Source organism: Triturus cristatus, chromosome 2_1, assembly GCF_964204655.1.
Source record: "Triturus cristatus chromosome 2_1, aTriCri1.1, whole genome shotgun sequence".
Classification (NCBI taxonomy): Eukaryota; Metazoa; Chordata; class Amphibia; order Caudata; family Salamandridae; genus Triturus; species Triturus cristatus.
Window position 1 is genome coordinate 1090486205 of NC_140581.1, and position 19416 is coordinate 1090505620.

General features: G+C 41.5%; 1 protein-coding gene across 10 annotated transcripts in view; it reads left to right on the plus strand.

Annotated features, from left to right (window-relative positions):
* Positions 1–19416, plus strand: part of LOC146866400 (vitamin D-binding protein-like) — a 666911-nt gene that overhangs the window by 411358 nt on the left and 236137 nt on the right. For all 10 annotated transcript variants that reach the window (XM_085636444.1, XM_085636422.1, XM_085636460.1 and 7 more), the window contains one exon: positions 19330–19387. In XM_085636444.1, coding sequence (XP_085492570.1) covers positions 19330–19387 — 58 coding nt within the window. The remainder of the gene's footprint in view (positions 1–19329; positions 19388–19416) is intronic.

Genomic DNA, 19416 nt, shown 5'->3' on the forward strand with positions numbered 1-19416 from the left:
TTGGACTTACGGCCTCTGCCTAACTGTGGCTAGGCCCTGCACCACGGTCTACCACTTGGGAACTCCATATGCATTAGGCACGCCTCCTAGGGGGCCTGGTCTACCTTCAAAAAGACCCCAGCACTACTCAAGGGCTCCCATTCCACAGATGCATCTTGTCACTGCTGAAGCAACACCAACCTACAGCGGCAACTATCCCTGAATATGCCCAGACATGTCCCGGCTTGCCCCAACCAACATGGCGCACACAGGTAAGTCTCTGCTTACGCATCCCATAACCCTAAACAACCCCTACTAGGCCCTATTGGGGTGGCTTACACATGGTAGGCACTGAAAATGTTACATCAGCAAACTTACATTTTAGTTTGCCTCCTCTTGTGGAGCAGTGTTTCATCCCGCTCTTTCTGGGGTGCAGCAGCATTTTTTTACCCTGTTATATCACCATGACTGGTTGGTTTGCCGCCTCTTATGTGGAACTTGCTCCATCCAACCCTATCCGGGCTGTGACAGCACCCTTCACCGTTCCAAAACGATGCATGGTCATGTTACCAAACCCAGACGCATGCTTTACAAGTTTGCCATGTTTATCAGCCCTGACACCCCACTCCAACGTAGAGAGAAGCCGCAGTTGTATAAACATGTCTTATTTATATATTTATTTCATAACTAGTATCATTTTACATCAGAGACTTTAAAACTATGTGATGCATACTGTTGCATCAGCAAACTCACAGTCTAGGGTTGCGACATCACACATACCAGGTCCATGGCTTGACTTAACATTTATTTATTTTTATTTATTTATTTATTTTCATAATTACTGTCATTTTACATCAGAGACTTTTTTTAAAATAGGCGCTAAAATTACAGCACCAACAAACTCGCAGTCTAGCTTCCAGCCTCTTGTGGGGACTTTGGAATTCCCGCCCTTGGCTGATTTTTATTTATTTTTTATTTATTTATTTATTCATAACTACTGTCATTTTACATCAAAGACTTTTTAAAATTAGGCGGCAAAGTTACTGTACCTATAAAGTAGCAGTCTAGCTTCCCGCCTCCTGTGTGAACATTGGCATTCCCGCCCTTAGCTGGATTTTTTAATTTTTTTAAAATTTATTTATTTATTATAAAAAAAAATCATAACTACTGGCATTTTACATCAGACTTTTTTAAATTAGGCAGCAAAATTACTGAATCAGCAAACTGGCAGTCTAGCTTCCCGCCTCCTGTGGGGACATTGGAAATCCAGCCCTTGGCTGTCTGTGGCTACGCCCTGGTCTGCCAATTAGGAACCCTTATGCATTAGGCACGCCTCCTTGGGGGCTTGGTCTACCCCCCCCCCCAAAAAAAGACCCAGCACCACTCTAGGACTCCCATTCCACAAATGAACATCGCCACTGCTCAAGCAACACCAACCTACAGCCGCAACCACCCGCTGAACATGCCCGGACATGCCCCTGATTGCCCAACCAACATGGCGCACACAAGTAAGTCTCTGCTCAACCAACCCATAACCCTAAACACCCCTTGTAGGCCCTGATGGGTGGCTTTCAGCTAGCCCCCAGCCACCCCCCTGACCCCATTCTACGCCTATGACACACCTACACCGCTGCCATTTCACAGGTAGGGGGCGCACACACACTACACCTGCTCCACTTCAGGGGCTGCACTTCCGGGGCCCTAACTTCCGGGGGCGGGACTTCCCGGGGTGGGACTTCCGGAGTCGGGACTTCCGGGGGCGGGACTACCGGCTCCTACGTCACTTCTGGGGGGCGTTCCCACCTGTCAAAAAATGAATGGTGACGAAAGCATCTATAGCATCTACATAATGCCTACCGGGCAAAGCGAAAAAAAAGACTCTGAAAATGTTGGCATTACAGCCGTTTTCTTGTTGAATCGCTTGCAGAAATTGTCACTTAAAGCGTCACGCGGGAGGCAGGCCAATGCCACCCAACAGCACACTGTAAACCTAGAAATATCACACATATGCACCCTGAAAACGTGTCAGTTATGACCTCATACACTCTCCTGGGCGATGCGGCTAGCCGCTATGTGATGACAAGGCAGTCAGCCAGCCATACATTAAAGTAAACAAGCCCTCCTATTCACGGCAGACTGTTGTGGAGAAAGAATATTGGGCAGCACGTCTTTACAGTGTTACGGGAGTTGGCCGAACTGCGTACGTTTTATCCCAGCCATCTAGACAAAGAACACTCACTGCATTTATGAGGGTTGTAAACTACCACAGGAGCGAATGCAAATAAAGACCCAAGAGAACACAGCTAGTGCGCAGGTAACTCAATCAATTTTTTTGGTGTGCAGATTTATATAGCGTGAACTCGACCCGAAGGTGTTGGAGCTCTTTACACGAGCCCCAGGTACGTTACACAAGGACACATTCATTATTTGGTAGACGCAGGGAGATTAAGTGATTTGCCCAGAATCACAGGATGTTGAACAGAATGCACAGATCACGGCCCTCGCACCGGAGGGACTCGCTATGTGCACTCACAGATGCACACAGCTTGCACGCTTAACTTTCGACAACAATGCCAACATTTGCTCAAAATGACACTATGAACGGTACTGCTGGCTAACAAGCGAGGCTTGGCTGAAAATATATCCCACGACACACACACCGCCACTCAGCAGCGATGCAAAACATCTACTGCACTGCCCCTCCCAACCTGAAACTAAAGAACCCTTGTATTGCAAGCATATTTGGTTCACCGCCAGGGGAATCCCAGTGAAGTATTGCAGCTGGTTCACTTAACCTTTATTATCAAGGACATACAAGGGACGTCACACACACAAGAAAACCACACACACAGATACGTCTGTTATGAAGTCTGAACGTGAGGAACTGCACGGATTAGAAGTGGGGGTGAAACAACAAATACCAGCATTTGAGCCAGAAACACAGGAGAGGCGGGTTGGTAGGGATTCTGCTCCACTCTGCATGGGTAACTGCTCATTGCATCACTCCCGGCTGCAGCCCCCACGCGCAGCCTCTGTATTCTGCACTGTAGGCTGGGCATAACACTCGCCATATCTTCATCCGCGCAGGCCATCTTTACTCTGCTGTACACTGGGCAATCACCTGCCATTGTTACTCATCATAGTAGTACCACTACCAGCGGCCGGTATGGGAGTAGGGCAGTGCCTGCTGTTGTAAAGTGGATATGGTGCTACTATGTGCTAGTCCGCATAACCCCTCAACCCCTTAACTATTCTATTGGTGATTTACCAGCTACGATGGGAGCGATGACCCGTGTGGTGGCTTAACCAGACGGACAACAGCAGCATCGGATTCAGGACAAACTCAGGGCCAATAGTTTTTTTTGTTGTTGTTTTATTTTTATATAGCACGAACTTGAGTGAAAGGTGTGTATTTATGTTGCATTGAGTAGAGTACATAACTACACTCAACATAATACCACTCAGTACCACATAATTACTCATCACATAATTACCCTGTATTCAGTACAACATAAATACACTCCACATACCACTCAGTACTACAAAATTGCACGCCACGTAATTACTCTCTACTTAATACAACATAAATACTCTCCACACAATTCCAATCTGTGCCACATAATTACATTGTACTCAATGCAACATAAATGCACACCTTTCACTCAAGTTCGTGCTATATAAAAAAAAAAAAAAAAAACAATTGCAATGCAATAGGTCTCACATTACTGAATCTTGGAGTTTCTAGTGTTGCATTATTATTAGCAATGCCAACAGCTCAAACTTTTATAATGCGAGACCTATTGCATTGCAAATGCTTGTTTATGTTGAATATTGGACTGTGAGGAGAACTTTCATTTTCCCACAAGGTGGCGCCCTATTACCACTGTACTGTTTTTTCATTAAAGATCATGCCGTTTTAGAAGTTCTGATGTACCTTTCAACCACATCTCAGAATTGCAGACTGCGGCTGACATTCAGGCCTATATTTTAGAAAACAAGAGCAACCCATACCTCCCTGTGAGCTGGATGAGTACATTAGTACAAAACAATGTTATCTAGATCAGTACACAATCTGCAACTCAAGTGGTTGCTCTGATTAAATCATAGCTAGAAGTTATCTTATACATTCATGACCCCCATCGTGTCGCAGTATTTCAGCCGAAGCAGGTAATTTTTATATGCAGTTCTAGTGTGTATCACAGACTTATTCCTTATATATGTCAATAAAATATTTACATATTACACATTTTGGAGTAATGTTGTGAGCCCCAGTGAAGTGACCATAACCTATTTAGTGAGTATTGTGTGACATAGTGAACAAAAAAAGGGGAACAGGTTATTGGTGAAGTACAAAAGGACGAGCTTAATACAGTGATAATGATTTAATTCAGGCTCTCTCTTTTGTCTGTTGCTGGCAGCCTTTCGACCCTCTCTAGATACAGGGTCTCTTCAGGACTACGTTTCTGGGGGCTGCAGGGGAGGGAAAGGGTATACTTGTGGGTAAAGGAATTAAGGAATAACAGGATAATTAGAAGGGCTTGTCATGTGCGTGTACTGAGGCTTACCAGTGCAGTACAGGAGGTTCTGTGATAGATTCCAAAATGTCATATGAGACAAGACGTACAGGAACGGTAGTTATCCAGACCTGTATTCAGAAAAACACTCCTTTAGTAGTGCACCAGGATAATGTTTAATGTGCAATACACGGAGATAAAGTAAGGCAACTCACATGATATGTTCAACCATTGTAGATGGAATATATCCGGTGTAGAGTAGACCCCACAGCGGTGGCTCTAAGCGTCTCTGCGCTGTTGCTATTATATCATCAATAGATGCGGTATAAGTAGAACCCACTACTTGGTTGCATGTGTTTAAATCCACGACGCTAGCGATGACCTAAGCCGGGAAAATAAGAATCTTTAGCTCAAGGGCATGATTTCTCAATAAGGTGAAAGCGGTATTTCTGCAGAGCGCATAACTTACGTGGGGGCACATCAACAACAACCGTAGATAATTATCGCTAAGCGCACTTAGCGCTAGGAAAATTATCGCCGGCAAACGTGGATTTTTATCGCTGAGATAGCGTGCTATTAGCAACGCTTATCTCAAAAGCGATAAAAATCCTAGCGCTAACTGCCTAACGTGAGATTATTGCTGGAAACCCAGCGATAATTTCACGAAATGTGGCGTTAGCTTGTTGATAGGGCCTCACAAACTTAGCCATGATATCCACCTTCCATAGGATATCATGGCTAAGTCAGTTCTGAAGCAGGCGTAAAGAAAGTAGCGATAACAGGGGTTATCGCTACTTTTCTTGCCGCTATGCTTTATAGCGTGGGGCTTGATGATAGGAGAAATGTCGCTTAGCAACATATCTCCTATTCTGTTAGGTCAGGAACGCCAACTTTGCATCTCATTAGAGATGCAAAGCTGGGCGTTAAGAATTCGTGCGCCAATGCAAGGTTTCACGCGTTAGCGTGACCTTGCTAATTAGGCGATAAAATTATCACCGCTTTTCGGCCGAAAACGGCCGCAAAAGCTGCAATACTTTTCTATCGCCGCCTTGTAGATGTGCCCTTTGATATCACGCTGCTTCTGACAGTCACGGTGGACTTCAGTATGCAAGTCGGTGTGTCTGCTATTGTATCATCATTAGATGCGGTATGAGTAGAACCCACTACTTGGCTCCATGTGTTTAAATCCACGACGCTAGCGAGGACCTACGTCGGGAAAATAAGAATCTTTAGCTTGAGAGCCTGATTTCTCAATAAAGTGAAAGCGGTATTACTGCAGAGCGCATAACTTACTTGATATCACGCTGCTGCTGACAGTCACGATGGACTTCAGTATGAGAGTCGGCGTGTCTGCCCGATAATGAAGACGTGCCGACCGGATGTGAGAACCGCCAAGCGACGCGTTGCTAGGATACCTAGTATCGTAGCTACGGCTGCCGTCTTGGACTGGTCAAGGTTCCTTTTACGAAGAACGGTGGGAACCACCTTCTTCGTCTGTATATATCTTCTACAATTGTGTGCATAATCGATATTATAAGTGTATCCCCCATCTAGGTCGTAGGGGCAGTGTCATCGCGGTACAACATGCGTGATGTTGTCCCTATTGACAGATTGTGTGGGAGGCTGTCTCTGATGGTATCTTCTATTATTAATATGGATAATGTACTGCCACCTTATACATGCCTCACAAGGTAGCATCCCATATTGTTAGATGGAAGGAACAGCTGTATAATACTAAGTGATATTTATATACAGTGAGCAACAATATACAAAAACATTGCAATACATATACAGTGGGTACATATTTCTCAATGTCATCTTCATACAGTTGCGCCTGCGGACAGTGTAGGATTAATAGAGACATACATTATAGTCATATTACATTATAGTTTATCCGCTTCTGTGTACTCTAAGAGATCCACTATGTGCAAGGGTAGAGTACTATATACATATAGCAAATTAAATATCACAGGTAGGCTGTGTGAGAACCTTGTCCTTATATAGGCTGAACTGTGTGTATGTCATGTGGTGCATAGACAGAGCCCTGTCTATCTCAGAACTGGGTCCCCTGATCTGTCTGCAGTGGTTCAGTGTAAGCTGATATACCTGTGCCATTCTTCAAGACTATTCAATCCATTTCTGATAGACCCACACTTATCTATCCACTTGCATTCTAGTGACTGTACAATGAGTGAGATGTCTCCCCCTCTGGGTGGTATTTTGGCTTTCTCTATCACTTGCCATTTCAGGTCATTGGCCGAATGACCTTTTTCTTTATAGTGATCTCAGATTTTTGGCAATTCCGTGTACTCCGCGGAACGCGAAATTACCCAAATTCCGCAATTTCCACGAGCGGAACAGAATTGACTGCCCAGGCATACTCTAAACACACTTATTTTAGTTCAAAGGGTAATAATTCACATCCAAAATTCATTTACAGTCAAAAGATTAAACATTAAAAATATCACCATTACTGACCATCTGGGGAAAGTTCGACAGGTCATCAGAAAATTGATTTTTTGGACTGTACAAAACACACTTATTTTAGTTCAAATGTCAATTGGATCTTGCCTCATGTTGAATAACCACTTTTTAAAGCCTCACAGTGACAAAAATTGCTATTTTTACAGACTTTTCCTCCTACTCAGAAGCTTCTATTTTGACCAATTTCAGGCAGGAAAATGACTAAACTAGGGGTGGGCGGAATTTGCATAGTCGCGCTATGCAAAGCTCCGCGAAACGGTAAAAAATCTCTGCGAGCACGCAAAAGTTCAGCGAAAATGCGGAATTGCTTGTTCCGCCTGTTCGCAATGCTTTTTTCTTGTTCGCGAATGCTGTTTGCGTGCTCGGGAAGAAATATCTCGGGAACATGCATTTTGAAAGCGCGAACAAGCAAAGAACCTTCTCCCATTTTTTGGTTCACTATGTCACACAATACTCACTAAATAGGTTATGGTCACTTTACTGGGGCTCACAACATTACTCCAAAATGTGTAATGATATGTAAATATTTTATTGACTTATATATAAGGACTACGTCTGTGATACAGACTAGAACTGCATAATAAAATTACCTGCTTCAGCTGAAGTCAGGCATACCTGAAACAAAGGTGTGTGGGCTTTTTTAATTAATGTGTGTTAAGAGAATATTAATGCAAATAATACTGCGACACGATGGGGGTCATGAATGTATAAGATAACTTCTGGCTATTATTTAATCAGGGCAACCACTTGAGTTGCAGATTGTGTACTGATCTAGATAAATGAGTTCCTTGTGAACATTGTTTTGTACTAAAAGACATTCAAGCCTAGACCCTTGTTTAGTTACATTTTGATTGTGGAGTTAAACAGTGCTCCGTGACAGGAAGGCCTAGATTTACTAAACTTGGACGCAAAGCAGCAAGGGAAGTCGCTGCTCTGCGCGGGTTGCGTCAAAGGGAGAGAGGGGACATACATGATATTTACTTATAAATGGCACAGGTTTGCTCTCTTAGCACTGGTGCACTTCTGGCTGTCTGCTGCCAACACAGGCACCCTTACGAGATGACTCAAAGGTGCCTGCATTGTGGTCGGAATAGTTTTTTTCCCGGACAGGATACCGTCCGCCGCAAAAACATTTCTTATAGCCCTATACTTTGTATGTGTGCTGTAGAAGTCTGACAACCCAAATATATGCTCTTTCCACAATTTATGTTGGACTGGTGGTGAAGATAAACTTCACCACCCAGTTCTGGATTTAGAATAGAAAATCTGCCCCCTCCCAAACATCTGCTCTTTCCCCAATGTTTGTTGAGCTGGAGTTTCAATAGTAAATCAGAACCCCCCAAATATGTCCCCTTTCCTTATTGTATGTGGCACTGGGGTTACAATATTAAATCTCAACCCCCAAAATATATGCTCAGTCCCAATTTTTTAATGCGCTGGAGTTAAAATAGATAAAATGCACCCCTCACCACCCTGAATTTAAACACATTTCCCAATGTTTACTGGACTGGAATTAGCATTGTCTATCTGCCCCTCTGCCTAGATAAATACACTTCCCAGATATTAGTTGGATTGGAGTTTGAATAGTAAATCTGCAGCCCCCTCAAATATCTTCACTATTCCCAATGTTTGTGGAAAGAAGATAGAATAGCAAATCGTCGGATCACCCTATACACATGGCCTTTCTGCTCAATTTATACTCGGCTCAAGTTGGAATTGTAATTCTACTCCACTCCAAAATATATGCACTCTGCCAGTGTTTGCTGGAGGGTATCACAAGGTACATATTTGTAAATGTTAGTGGGACTGTAATTAATAAATATATTCTAGAATTGCTCTACTTTATTTAGTTTTTTTGTTGTTCCATGACTATTATAAATAGTTCAATAGATGTTTATTGTTTTAGTTAATTAAAACTACAACATTTTATCACTTAAATAAATATACATTTATAAACATTTTCAAAGTCTTTATGTCATTTATTAAATAATCTAAAAGGTTTGATGATTTTTAAATTTTTATTTAATGTATTTGCAATAGTTGAATAAATATAGCGTGTGTGTTTTGAGATATATGTTTCGGTATAATTGTTTTTAATTATGTGTTAGTACTGCATAAAATGCACGTTATCTAGGTCTATGATGGTGCAGCAGTCCTATCTTGACAAGTCAAACATATATTGGGGCTTGGAAACCTATAAATGGTAATTGGATATGAAATATTGGACCTGCCCTTTTATTATGTATTGCAAAGTTTTTATCATTTTACTCTTGGTGTGTGTAAATGTGGTTTTATGGTCAAAACTGGCCGAATAAAGTTTTACTTGACTTGACTTGACTTATTTAAATACATTCATTTAATTTATTTGTTTTACATTTACTAATAATGTCTAATATTTTCAAAACTATTTCATAATATTAAAAATGTTTTACTAAGCCTACATATTCTTTTTAGAATAACTATTTATATTCCATTTTTTTTTTTAACCCCTTCGCCGTGGCAGGAATTCCGCCGCGGCGCTGGGGGGGGTTTGGGGGCAGCGCGGTGGCGCTGTGCTCGTGACGGAACCGCTCCGTCACGAGCCACGGTTGAGCTGTGCTCATGACGGACTGGTTCCGTCACGTCTCCGCCCACTGCGCTAATCGCCTGCACAGGCGGGGAATTAGCGCCGCGTGGGCGGAGCGGCGGCCAACGGCCGCAGCATGACGGAACCACTCCGTCATGAGCACAGCGCAACCGTGGCTCATGACGGAGTGGTTCCGTCATGAGCGGGGAAGGGGTTAATGAAACATATATTTCAATTTTTACACTTTTCTAAAACATACAACTATACTTTTGTTAATATCAAAAGTTATTTTATATTGATAACATATTTTTTAAATAATTACAACTTTTTATGTAAAGTTTATTTACTATCAGTTATAAATATGATACGGGTATAGCTAAATATAGAAATGTATATTGATATGTTTGAGCACTATTTTTTTCAGTAGATATTTTTGTTAAATATATTTTTAAAATACTCTATTTTTGTAGTATATTAAACTTTACGGGCCCGATTCACAGAATTAACTTAAGACTAAATCCTAAACTTACTACTTTGTGGTATTCACAGAATGCACTTACTACTTTTGGTATTCACAGACTGCACTTACTACTTTTGGTATTCACAGAATGGATTTACGACTACTAACTTTACGTCCGCACTCGGGCTGGAAATTCCGGCCCGGAGGCGGAGCTTCCGGCCCGGAGGTGGGGATTCCGGCCGGTGGCGGAGATTTAGCCATGGCCGAAATCTCCACCTCCGGTCCGGGCCGGAAGCCACGCCTCCGGGCCGGAAGCTCCGCCTCTGGGCAAGAATTTCCGGCCCGAGTGCGGACGTGAAGTTAGTAGTCGTAAATCCATTCTGTGAATACCAAAAGTAGTAAGTGCAGTCTGTGAATACCAAAAGTAGTAAGTACATTCTGTGAATACCACAAAGTAGTAAGTTTAGGATTTAGTCTTAAATTAATTCTGTGAATCGGGCCCTACATTTTTTGTACTAGAAATTTTTGCCATTTAATTATGTGTATTGAATGTAAAAAATATGACTGTAGATATTTTGATTTTGGTGTTTTTGTAGTTAGATATTTTTTTTAAGATACTGATGTAGCGCTTTGGGCCAACCCTCTTACCATTTGTTCTCCAACTGACCTTTTCTTTTCCAACTGAGAGGCGATGGAAGTTAACATTACGTCAATCAATTTCAATTAACAATGTAACTAACCTATTTGGCTACACAATAAGGACCAGAAATCAGTAACTATTATTAAAATACAAGTTAGAAATCAAATTAAGGTATAGGAATCTCAACACCATGCTAAAAAGATACAGAATAACAACTGGGAAACCATACCTCCTAAAGAAGTTTAGGCGTACCAGTATGAGACAAACAACAAGTTCAGTTGCAGCAGTAATAAGATCTTGGGTCAGGGGCCTAAGCCACACTCAGCAAGAGTCAAAGGGAATAAGCATAGAGGTCTAAACCTCTCGAAGTCCAAGGAAAAGTGGCACCTATCTTGGACAGTGTAGGCTCCAGTTATTTGCATAAAAATACCTTAGGTACCACCCCTCGGTTCACATCATCAGGTTTTCCATTGTCCTTTTTCATTCTCACATAAGCTGCAACATTCACAAAATGCCCCACACCGAACAAGGGAATGACATCATCCTTGCTCAACCAAACCACGTTGTAACATTGCTGAATAGACCTCTTCAGTTAACGCTCTGGCTCTTCATGTCACATTATTAAGGTCTTTTTCTCAGGCTGTTTCTCTAGTGCTAATACGGTGTTGTATCTATTCTCAAACTAACAATGTGTGTGAACGCACCTGCAAGGGAAAAGCCATGCAAGCAGAAATGGAAACTATTTTATGCAGAATGAAAACAGGCCTAGTATGGGCAATTTTAGAATCTTAAATCAATGGTGCACCTTTATATATGCATGTGCACTTTCAAACACAAATGTATATAACTTGTCAGTACGTTGGATTCATATTGCATGTGGCATACAGTAAATCTTTTAACCCCTTCGACGCTTGTGACGGAACGGTTCCGTCATGCACGTCGGTTGGGCTGTGCTTATGACGGAACCGTTCCGTCATGGCCCCGCCCGCGCTCAGATCCTTCAGCACTGCGCGGGAATCCGCGCAGCGCTGAAGGGGTTAATAAGCAAGTGTAAGTATGGCTAAGAACTACATTTTAAATGAAATATACATTAACATCAGTTCACATCATTGCATAAATCAACTGTTGTTTCTAGTGTAAACACATTTTAAATAGGTATGGATGGTTTATTCATCAAATCTCCAATGATTACCTAATTTAATACGGTTAAGGCACACAGTTTTATGTATAAATTGTCTAATTCTACTTTGAATGCACTTCAATAAAATGTCAAGTGCAACACCTTTATTATTAATGTTGTTAGGCCACAGAGGAAACATATATTATGAGCACATTTAGGTTATGTATTGTGAAGTGTAAAGGTGGAGTCAAAATTTATTTTGCAAAACCATAAATGTGATAGCAACCATTTCAGGATCTATGACAAAAAATCCTCCAGCCGTACTAGTAGATAACTCATCAACTACAGTAGATTGCTCTCTAATCATGTGCAAGTTCAGTATCACTCCTAGAGATGGTATTAGAGTACCAAAGATGTCTCCTCCAATTTCATTTGCACTGGCAGTGCTTTTAGTTCTTAAATCTTCTCCCCCTGTTGGGTCATCAAGTTGTCCCACATGATACATTTTTGGAAAAACTATCCCCATGTAACATGTTCCATGCCATCTCTTGGGTAACCTGTAAAATGCATTTTTCCCACAAATATAATAAACTCCATCATAAAGAGGATCTGCTCCATTCAAATATATTCCCCAATTTCCACGAACTTCAAATGTCTGACCGCATTCGCTGTTTCCCACATAATTTGTGTCTGTTGCGAACTTTCTAATGAATGTGCATAATTTCCTCTATGTTGCCAATCTAGAGCTAATGCTGCTAAATTTTCCACTAACCTATGCTCACTTTTCTCTTTGGCCCATTGAGGTGCGTTTGAAAGATTTGCTGCTTTAGCCAGTATATCTCTTATCTGTCTTCTAATGAATCTATGATTTTCTTTTCTATATCTGTTAAGAAACAAGTAAAATTATGTCTGTGCACATAAGCTGTGTCTAATGTCATGATGTGTCTAAAGAAATGTCCCACTATCTCTGAGGTTTTAGCATCAGGTTGATGATTGAAATGCTTCAACAGAAACGCCTGAAAATACTACGTCATGGTTCGAGTAATAATATTCAAGATGACCTTTTCCATAAAATTAACTTAGCAATAAACTACAGGTAACTCCATATGTGAATGAGAGATGATGGTACATTATCCCCTCAGCAACTCATGCAGGAAATTGCATGGAAACATAGCAATCCCTAGCATCCATAGTGTCAACATACTCATAAAGCAATTTAGAATTAGCATTTAATGTATAGTCTTCTCTGGAATCATCTACTTGTAAGTCTTTGTCATCTATTTCAGGTAAACTATTGTTAGTGGAAAGTGGTGTTTGAGGTGTACCTGTAGATCTAAGCTCCTCTACATAAGAACGGTTGGGCAAACTCAACATTATAAGCAAAGCAATAAGTACTAATGTCACAATGAGTAATACTCCTACACATAAGCCTTTTGTCTACCAGTATTAGGTCTAGGCTTCCTGAGTTCTCAAATGTTAGACTATTTCAATGAAAGATTTCAGCACAGTTCTTTCAGTTTGTTTCCACTTGCACAAACAATACACAAATGAGACTTCCTTACCCCTACTCCGTGTTCTTCTATATGACAACCTTGCACTCCTTCAGCAGATGTGGGCCTCGGTGCTCTTCTTAGTAGTTTAGGAAAATCTATTATTTTCTTTCTCTAATAAATGCTCAGTTCAAACTTACTAATGATCATACCCAGGATAAATTGACTCTGTTTAGTGGCACTGCAATTTCAAAACTCAGTTCAGTCACAAAGTTCAGTTCAAGGATTCTTTATTGAATGCAAATTGTTATAGCAAAATGTCCAAAATGCTCGCTTTCCGCCACTTGACAGCAAGATATGTCCATTCAGGTGAGGAGTATCTCTGACAGGGTACTCTAGCCCTCTTTGATCTCCAAATGACCTGGCAGGCACCTCGCCACCGAGGTTCCATGTACGACTTGCACATGTGCTTCTTCACCATAACCCAGTCGTTGGGACTGAAGTCATAGCACAGCTCCTGTGAGTCAGGACTCTAGTCCTTCCAACTGGCGAGAGACAGAACACACCACATCAGCCAGTCCTTTGCAGTAATCAAGAATTATACCATCTGAAATGTTCACAAGCACATTTGCAGGCACAGCTGGCAGTCTCATAGCTCTGCCCATGATGATTTCATGGGGAGACAATCCGGTTCTCCTATCTGGAGTACTGCATAGGCTCATCAACAGAAGAGGCAAAGTATCAGTCATTTCAGGGATGTTGAGGCACATACTTTAGACAATCTAGATTTCAAAGTCCCATTGACCTGTTCCACTATTCCGGAAGCTTCCAGTTGGTAACTGCAATGTAGTCTCAGGTCTACTTGTACTGCTGCGCACAACCTCTTTAGGATCGCATTATTAAAATAAGTTCCTTTGTCTGACTCCAGAGAAGTTGGGAAACCGAACCTTGACATTTACTCCCTCAGTAACAACTTAGCTACTGTGAGACTATCACGTCTTCTGATCAGGTAAGCTTCAACCCAATGCAAGAAAATACACACAATCATCAGGACATATCTCAGCCGATTGCACACGTGCATCTCGATAAAGTCCAGTTGCATCCTGTGGAAGGGACCTCCTGGTCTCCCTATGTGATTCAGTGTGACTGCTGATCATCTGCCTTCATTCTGCGGCATGCACACAACACATCTGTGACACAAGACGTCAGCCATCAATCTGAACCTAGGATTAAACCATGTTTGCCTGAAAAATCGCACCATTGTGTCTCTCCCTTCTTGTGCAGGTCCATGATGATATCTCGCCTTTGGAGGTAACAAGCTATCTGGCAACCCAGGTCTTCCATCTCCTGAAACCCAAATGTCGTCTTCATCTCTTTTGACACAACCTGCTGTAATCCAGCCTTGCTATTCTGCTTCTGATACTTCCTCCTGCAGCTATTGAACCTCCTCCCAAGTATCAACTGTAATTAACACCAGGTTGCAATTTTTTGCATCCTACTTTTCATTCTGATACTCCCCATTAAAGGTACAGACATTCAGGGTGCAATATCGAACAACAGTCTTGTCCGCATATCTGTTGCCCACAGTAACATAGTTCCATTGCAGTGTGGAGCGCACTTCACAACCACAATCTGGGCGGGCAGTTGTAATGCCTATAACAGGTTATGGACACTCTCGCCATTTTGGATTGGTGACCTTGAAGTAGTAATAAATCTGCGTTGCGACCTAACTGTCCAAAGTCATGAACAGCACCAAAGCCATACTAACTATCAGTGAAAATGGGCGCTTTCCGCTGGTCTGAAACACAGCATGCCCTAGTAAGAGCAATCAATTCAGCCACTTGTACAGAAAATACTGGTGCGTGTTAACAATACTTCCTGACTTCTTTCTGGGTAGTTTGCAGATTCATTTTCAAAATTGCCAAAATTCTCTCATATGACACTTTCCTCCCTCCTTTCTCAATGTGATGTCCTACGTATATGCCTTCTCTCTGACAGTTCTGCAAGGTGGTCGAGGACCCTTTATGTCAATTCTCAGCTAAGTGGTTCAACAGAGCAATTGTGTCTTGTTTGCAAGCCTCTTGAGTATTTGATGCCACCAATAGGGCAAAGCTGATTGATAGGTTATTACCAAGGAATCCAGATTCTTCTTTAGTATCTGTTTAAAGATTGACGGACTCTCCGTATACCCTTGTGGGACTTGCACCATGGCAAAACACAACTGCTGAACCGAAATGTGAAGAGGAACTGGCTATCTTCAATCATCGGTATGGTGAAGAAGGCTTGGAATAAGACAATGACAGACAACCACTCTGCCTCACATGGAATCTGAAACAAAATCACAGCTGGATTGGGTACCACAGGACAACAAGGGACAACAATGGAGTTGACCTTTCGCAGGTCTTGAACAATGCAGTACTTGCCATTAGGTTTCTGTAAACCCATGATGGGTGATTTAATGGACCCCCCCTAGAATCTCTTTGAGAATGCCTTGCTCAATCAGTGAGTCAATAACAAGAGTAATCCCAGCAACAGGTTCAGGGGTCAGATTGTACTGTGGGATTCTTGGCTACTCAGCATTAGGTTTCACTGTTAGGTGGACTGCTCCAACACCCTCTTTAAAACCTATATTTTTCTCTGAATACTCCCAAACGTTAGGTAACACTGTGTCTCTAAGCTATGGGGGCTGATAATATTTTGTCAACATGGGGTAAAGTCTGATTCCTGTCCTCTGTTAAAAAAATTGTAAGAACAATGTACTCATAATGAGTCTTGAATTCTATGCCGTTTAAGGTATAGTATAGTAAAGGGAACAAATTAGTTTACACGGAAGGTCTTGTTCAGATGGATTTACAGGACTTGAATCACAGACCACAAATTGGTGATTCTCCCTGAAGGACCCTATTTTCACAGGTACTGCTTCTGAAACGGGCTAATCATTTGTTTGGTTGCAACTCCTACAGCTTGGATTCTTTTTCATGAGAGAAGTAGTTTGGGTACATTCCTCTGCTGTTCTCACAGTAGAGTGGGTAGCACCAGTATCTATCAAAAATAAAATGGGAAAACCATTCACCTCACCATCCACGAATGGACCACTCTGGTCTACCTCTAAGGTTGTGCCAAGCAGGCAATCCTCCTCCCCTCTCAGGCCCCGTCACTGAGCTGTAATCCTCGTCTTTCTGTATCATAGAGTACTGTTGAGACATCCTCTGTTTCATGAAAGGATTGATGCCTACATTGGGAACTTGATTTGAATTAAATCTCTGAACAGTCACATTTTGTTGTTCCATTGGGGCTTTTGGAACCTGCATCACCTGAATTTAGGGTACACTGTAGTTTTGGCCTCTTGGTCTCTGTACTTTCTGTGTCTGAACCATATTATTACCTTGAGATTGTACAAATCCACCATTCTGAATCTGATTCACATTTTCCGTGTTACCAGCATTGAATTGACATTCCCGCTTCCAATGCCCCAACTTGCTGCAGACGTGGCAAGATTCAACTTCTTCAAAGTCTCCACATCAATCCCTGTACTTATATCAATTGAAATACCACAACATCTAACTTGTGGTTGAATCCCATTACCACCTTGCATCACAGGAACTCCCTCCATGCTGATACACTCCTTGCATGGGACCAGTATTCCCAACAAACTGTTGTTTCAAACCTCGCTTGCTTCTATTTCTTATGTTTCATTTCTAATTCATCACTGCAATATTTTGCCTATCTCAATATCTCATCAATGGGCTTACTCTGCCACCAAATCAAGTTCTGCTGAATCATCAAACTAATCTCAGGTTTTAATCCATGCACAAATCTGTACACAAAATGTCCCATGCCTTTAGACTCAATTGTCTTTGTCCCACTATACTTCTTAAATGCCTGCAACAGTCTCTCATAATAAGCATGTATTATTTCTTTGGACTCTTGGGTTGTTCTATCATTGTTGACCCAATCGATATCTTTTGGATATATTTTTCAATTTCAAAAATGTAATCACCTGCTGATACTTTCTCATTGCCACTGGTGATGGAACATGCAATATTGGATGTCTCAGTGGCTCCCTCTCAGGCTAATCCACAGCAACTTTGCATTTGACCCACAAATCACCTGGAACCACAATTTCAAATAAGGTATTCAAATCATTCCACAGAACCTTTGATAACTTTTACAAACCGAACAACTTGTCTGTAGCATACCACAGGGTGCACTCTCAATTTTTGAAAATCATTTGTAAATGACGCAAGGTCAGTCCTGCTCGTAGGTATGTGGACATAACCTCTACCAGGTACTTGTCTCATGGGAAGCATGTGTATATCCTCATCCTCTTCCTAAGTTCCAGACAGAGGAGGTTCTAATCTAACCTTCTTAGGTGTCTTTTTCTTTGCCCATCTACCTTTCCATCTATCCAACTCACTCCCTTTTTTAACATAGGCAATACATTCTTTGATCTGTAACTTTATTCCTGATGGTCTCATGTTATCACGGCTTTAGATTTTTGCAAGTCAGTTTCAAATCTGTGAGCCAATTCAGACAATCTTTCAGACATGTCAAGAGTTCCCAGTATCATCTCTTCTAATTTTCATTTCAGTTTAGCCACATCTAGTGTTCTTTCCCTTACTGGGACCTGAGAATCTCTTCCTCTTGTTCCGGGGTTTCCACTACTAGAAGGGGTATCTATACCTCTGATCCAACCATCAAGTTTTTGTTCAGTAAGACCTTGTTGCTCTATTGGAGTATTAAGAGCTATCTCTTTGATAAAGGGCCCATGATTTACACCAGGCAGTGAGTTCAAATGGGTCATGTCAGAATCTGACTATTATTTGTTTAATTTATTTTGTGTGCATGTTTGGGTGTGGCCCACTGATCACTGGGTTCTTATTGTAACTTCAGTCAGCACGTGCCCCAATGGGGGTTAGGGTCTTCCCTTACATTTACAAGACATCCAGTGTCAATCTTGACTTCAACCATATTTTTGTTCATTTGTAACAATCATTCACCCAAACTTTCATCTGGTTTTATTATTAATTTATTTTCGATTTACTTCACTTCTTTTTAAATGGTGCGAACAATTCAATTTCATTTCTACACGACTTGCTTTTTTTGTTACAGCTTCCTTATTCATGAGCTTCCTGATCCCTGATGCATTCCAGGTGATTACCCCCTCTTCAGGGGGTTTATTCAGCAATATATGCAGATTATAGTAGACATTACAAGGTGTACGGGTTAAAATAAAGCCTCTCAAATATTGTTTTTTTATCTCGTATTTGGTGAATCAGTTCTCTGGCTTTTTTCCTCCCTGAGTTCTGGTCAGTTGCCCCCTGGGTTGGGATTAACCAGAAAGTTACACTTGTCAGTTGTGAACTAAAGGATCTCCACCGAGCATCAGGAGGTGTAACCTGTGACAGTGGATATCAGCACAGGTTCAGTTGACCTCCCCACCTGGAGACCTTGGAACTGACCAAAAAACAAAAGGATGAGCAGAGGCTCAGATTAGCTGTTAATAATGATCTTGGATAATTAATATTGTTCTCACCAAATATACTTTTACTCCTCATATAATGTTTAAAAACTATACAAGTTACATGTGATCACTTATATAAGGGTCCCTGAAGAAAATGATTCTATGAAAGGATTTTATGAAGCAAAAGGGCATTTATCTGTTAGTAGACAATGTTTGCATAATTAATGACAACTGCTGCATTGTGGTTTGTGGCTCTCCCTTTCCTCCTGCAGCTATGTCTTTTTTGAGCACTTGTGCTGCAACCTGATGCCCTCTTGTGGCTGTTTGTGGTGGTGCTGTAAAGCAACTGCCTTCAGTGGCCTAAATCTTGAACCAACCCTGGGTGGAAACTTGTGATAAATGTTCAGAGGGTGGCATGTTCACGTTTTATTGTATGCAGTGCTGTGTGTGATTTACCTTCTTTTTAATGTATTTCCAACTTTAATATTTTTGCAATGGTATTTTCTGAGGTGTCCACACCATTCTCACATATAAGCAATGAAAGGCTACAAAGAAAAAAAGTAAAGCAATATTTTGTTATAATGTCTTTGGATATTTATATTTTGTTTGCAGGAAAGACCAACACCGGCTGCGAACTTTCTTACCATGTGGATGCTGTTTTGAAGCATAGGTAAGAATGATTTATGTACCCTTGTTTCT